Source organism: Austrofundulus limnaeus, unplaced genomic scaffold (genome assembly GCF_001266775.1).
Source record: "Austrofundulus limnaeus strain Quisiro unplaced genomic scaffold, Austrofundulus_limnaeus-1.0 Scaffold294, whole genome shotgun sequence".
NCBI classification, from domain to species: domain Eukaryota; kingdom Metazoa; phylum Chordata; class Actinopteri; order Cyprinodontiformes; family Rivulidae; genus Austrofundulus; species Austrofundulus limnaeus.
Window position 1 is genome coordinate 149966 of NW_013952696.1, and position 5321 is coordinate 155286.

At 38.9% G+C, this 5321-nt stretch overlaps 1 protein-coding gene across 1 annotated transcript in view; it reads left to right on the forward strand.

The window, feature by feature from the left end:
• The window catches only part of LOC106526795 (acyl-CoA-binding domain-containing protein 5), a 24576-nt gene that overhangs the window by 11762 nt on the left and 7493 nt on the right, over positions 1 to 5321 (forward strand). The window contains exons 6-7 of the mRNA XM_014021479.1: positions 1651 to 1872; positions 3481 to 3687. Of these exons, the coding sequence (XP_013876933.1) occupies positions 1651 to 1872; positions 3481 to 3687 (429 nt within the window). The remainder of the gene's footprint in view (positions 1 to 1650; positions 1873 to 3480; positions 3688 to 5321) is intronic.

Below are 5321 nucleotides of genomic sequence, written 5' to 3' on the forward strand. Positions count from 1 at the left end.
AATTAAAATATAGTTGTATCTGCAACTGTATTTGATAATGTTCTGAACTTTTAAAATATTGCATGGTAAAAACAGAAGCTGCACTTCATATTAGTGACAAACTGGCACTTTTTGATTAGTTACTTTCATTTTTGCTTCTACTTTTCATTTAAAATATGTTTCCATTCTCGGCAGGTTTCTAAGTTTCTTCTTCTACATATTAAAAAAGTTGTTAAACATCTGAGTGGCGCACTACTGCAACTAATGGTGAGAAAGTGTATTGCACCTTATTCAAAATCGATGCGGTTCCACGGCCCTCTGCGGCCCAAAGTTAAAAACTGTTCTTTTGAGGCCCTCAAGGTGGTGCTCACGGTCCACAATTGGGCCGCGGCCCATGGGTTAAGAATCGCTGCCCTATAGTGTTGTTATGTGCTGCATGTTTGTTGACCTGAGAGAGAGAGGAGGGAAGTTGTATTGATATGGATTGATATGATATATCGATATGGATCAATGTATTGTTACACCCCTGTTGTTTATAGTCTTTCATCTGCTGTTAGGTGTAGTTTAGAGCTGTCTGGCAAACAAGACCAAAGATTTCCCCGATGGTCAGTGCTCAGTGCTCAGTCCTCTTGACTTCCCTCTCATAACCAAAATAATGAATCGCCTGCTTCCTCGTCAATGTCCTCACTCTGTCTCTGACTGTTTTTCCTCCATCTCTGCCTTTGAGCTTCCCTCCTTTCTGCAAAGGTTCTGACTACGGCTCGGTCCGTCTGTCCACAGCTTCACCTCCATCACAATCTCCTGCAGCTCCACGTTCAAAAATCACCTCCTTGTTTTGTTTCAAAGACACTAAAACAATACAACTACACCCTAAGTATAAAGTTTATAGCAATATAATAATTTTAAAACATTTCTGAAATCTCGTTGCTCACTCTTGATCTTACCATCTCTCCACTGGAAACTTTATTCAAATTTTGACTCTTTTTGTTCTCATCTTCCTGTAGATTTGATGCTAATCGTCTAATATTTTCAGGCATCAGTCAGAAAGGAGTTTGGCCAGAGGATGGACTGAGGTGTTTTTTTACATGTATCAGCCTACTTTTGCAGCCTCCTGCTGCAACGCGCTTTGAACATGGCAAACGTTACTAAAAAGAGTAATTGTTTTTATGATATAATTTAATCAATGTATAATTATTTATTATTAATTTGGTTCAAATGATTGGAGCAGCCATAAACTACACAGTACATACTTCACTTCCTGCCCCCTGTTTGCATTTCACACTGTGATGTAGGTTATGTGCACCTTTGATTGATGTTTTGTAACAATGGTCCCCAAACTTTTTAACAAGAAATTTTTTCACATATTAGTGGGGGGGGGGGGGGTACTGTTTATAGCAAATTGTTTTTCACTCACTTTTGCCAGGGTTCACTAATCTGTTAGCTAGTAAGAGAAAAGTAACTGGAACTGAGTCATGTGCATGTAAACGTGCTAAAGCAAGTGGTCATTTTTCTAAATAAAACCCCTTGCAGACCAAGGTAAATAAAAATATTGATGTAGATTTTTATTATTTTTGTGCAGCCATGATCTGCTACCTGTCCTATGGCTCAGTGGTTGGGGACCCCTGCTTTACATGATGTGAGTTCATTGATTGTGTTCCCCTTGCTGTTCAGGCTATGGGGATCTGTGGGATGATATACAGAACTTCCAAGAGAAAGACGGAGACAGCAGTGTGCAGGGACTGAGTGTGAGCAGCGAAGAGGCCGAGGGGAGCAAAGAAAGCAGCGGAATCGAGAGAAAAGAGGAAGGTTGTGTGTGGAGAGGAAGTGAAGAAGAGGCAGAGCACTGGGACGACAGCATCAGTTCAGTGACTGAAGACAAGGAGGTGGAAAGAGGTACAATGTGTTTGATCTTCTGTCTTGTGTGGTTCCGATAGCTGCCATTTTGTATCAGTGATACATACACACCTTCAACACGTTCTTCCTCCACTTTAAGCCTTGGTAAAATACATTCAGTACATTTTACACAATGTTGATGTTTTACTGGGCAGTCTTGTTCTTATAACAGTTTTTGTATGTGTTTATGTAACCTGCGTGAGCAGGATCCATGAGCAGATTGATTGCGCATGACTGCGCTGCCTCGATTTAGCAACTAGTGATTGGGAAAATTGTTCATTTTAGTGTACATTAATACGATTTGTGTGTTTTTATTTCCATGTGTTACATTTTTCTGTTCTTCATGCACAGTCGATCTGCACATTGATCCTGCTCCTTCCTGTATTTTGACCAATAGTAGAGGAGCTGACCCAAGAAGGGCAGTCCACCTTATTTGCATAATGAGGCAGAAATGCATAAAGTAAAAACAAGAGACAGAGAAATGTAAAAACACATGAAAATAAAGACTTGTGGGAAAAGGCAATTAAGACAAAACATTAAGAGACCAAATGCATCTAAAAATAAAAAGACAACCTTTTTAAAACTAGTAAAATTAAAATATTTGCTGAAATATATAATTTGTTGGAAYTAAGCTGGAAAAAATATAAAGGTCAGTTAAATTATAAAACATGAGTTAAAATGATTTTAACTTTAATTACCATATGTCAATTTCCTCTGTATTTTTTAATGCCCTGATGAGACATATATTTCATTTCCAATTGACTATGGGTTGAGGATGGGTCTAAGCTACAACTGTGCCAAAGTTTAATTCAATATCTGTGAGACTGACTGTTTTAAAACCATTTTTGTGTTGGTTAACATGATTAGCTATGCTGGTCATCTTAGATTAACTCCAAAATGTAGTCATTTGTCAATTACATTCAGTGTTTGCTGTTTGAATGTTATATTAATAGCAAAGTTTTAAGCAAAACTATTGCACATTATGTAGCACAGTATGTGTTTGGGATAATGCTCAGCTACTATTGCAGCATATTGTAGCTCAGTATCTAAAACTGATGGAGTTGTAGCCATTGTTGTGTGTGCTATGGTTACTTTGCTGTGGTGGGCATTTTAAATTGGGTTGACTTCAAAAGGGAATCAGTTACAGATGTGCATCCAATGATTAATTTGTAAAAGTTTAATTAAAATCCACCCAGTAATTTGTAATATGCACTGCCTGACCGAAAAAAAAAAGTATCCACCAAAAAAAGGTCACACACTCTAATGTTTAGTTCAACCACATTTAGCTTTGATTGTGGCACACTTTCTCTGTGGCATTGTTTGGATTAGCTTCTGCAATGTCACAAGATTTTTTTCAATCCAGTGTTGCAGTAATGTTTCACCAAGATCTTTCATTGATGATGATAGAGTCTGACCGCTGCACAAAGCCTTCTTCAGCACATCCCAGAGATTCTCAGTGGACTCTGTGGAGCCAACACATGTGTGAAAATGAATCTCATGCTCCCTGAACCTGTTCCCACCTGCATATACAGTAAATTCCCAAACGTTTGGTCTTTTTTTTTTCATGTAATAGATGTGGCTGATAAAAAAGTACTTATGTCATTACAGACTGGGGACCTGACCCAAGGTTTTTAGTGGTGGGTGATAAGAGATGGAGATTTGACACCAAAGGTTCCAGCAGCAGCCTGGAGCCCAGCATGTCCTCCACCAATGGTACGCACAGCTCTCTCAACAGTGAAGAGGAGGAGCTGGCCTGTTCCATGGAATCCAGTGGGCAGTATGAGCCATACACTCACTTCAACCAACACTACAGTGGTAAGATCACATATTAAAAGTTTGTATTTGATCATATGCTAAGTTAAAGAAACTAACTCGTTGTCTGATAAGTGGCCTTAAATGTGGAAGGATTATCTGAAAAGTGAACTTTTCTTATGAAAAAGTTGCTTATTGATGCATAAACACTAGAAAAACACAAGATATTTATTACAATTTACTGTGAAATACTTGTTGCCAATTCTTTATTGACCGACTGACCGTCAGCCGGACAGAAGAACTCATTTCTAGCTGCAGATTGGGCAAAAGTGGATATTTAAAGATTTATTTTATTTTATTTTTTTACATCCTACAGGTTCTGGTATGTTAAACTAGAAGCACTCGGAGAGTGCAAACCTCTGCCAAGGCCAATTTCCCCCATCCTGCAACAGAGTTAATGCATAAAAGCAGAGATGGAAACACATTTGCCGAATAAGTTTAACGTAGCGAACATTTAAGTAGGCAGTATGCACAGGATTTCTTCCCGGTGGAGTCCAATGTGAAAAAATGTCAGACTCGTCACCCGATGTTATTCATCCACAAAATGGTGCCGGATCAAGCTCCAAAGTTTTCTTCAGACAGATTCCACTATGTAAAACGTCTGTTTTATCCCATTTTATGAGTTTTTAATGGTTTGACTCTCTTTATAAACTACTTCCTGGTAGAGTCGGCTCTGGAAGCGACTCGCGGTTTTTTTTTTAAGCGAGTGACTGAAGCAAAATACAGCGTCTGACCGCTTTCAGCACAAACAAACACTCCCACAAACTTCTGACCAATCACACAGTAAAGTTCTTATGTGGAGGGGGTACCTCACATGGTCGGTCAGTTGTTCCCGCTGTTCGGTACCAGCTTCGGCTCGGTTGCAGCAGTACCCTCCCCCCGCTGTCAGTGTTTTCTCAGTTCTTCCTGTAGTGTGAAGAGAATCACATTTCTTTTTCTACGTACGTCTCCAGACAGCATGTAACATCACCAATACTAGTTGATAACAGAATAATCACAACTTTCCTGATAGGAGGCATCCTGGGAGGTGTAGTCCCAGACTTGTACTTCCTGTTTCCTACAGGCCTGTGTCTGATGTAATGACACTATGCGTAGCCTGGCTGATTCCATCAAATTAGAAGAAAAATTCCTGTGTCCGCATTGTGATCCGGAACATCACCAAAATTTAGTGGTGTGTTCCTTTGGCCAATACCCACATGTGGTAAACATTTCATGACAATTCGTCCACAAGTTTTTGAGTAATTTTTAGGTCTGAAACTGGAAATTTGTGAACTGCTGCACTATTTTAGACAAATCAGGACTTAAGGCAAACCGGTTTAGTACCTTGACCATTATCTTCATCCATCATCAGCCATTTATTTTTTATTTTTTTTGTAGAATGAAACTTCAGTTGGTCTTAATTTGATGCAAAAAGAATTATCATATTTTTGGGAAAAGGTCTGGGAATGTTATTAATTTGACTACAGTCTCAGATACCTCTGAGTCTAGAGGATTTTTGTCTATAAGTGAATGTTACACTACAATGCTGCGTTTAAAAATGTCTCCCATTGATGATTGTTCTTTCAAAGCTGTATTAGGTTCAGTGGTGGACAAAGTACTCAACTCTAGTACTTGAGTAAAAGTATTGATACTCATGG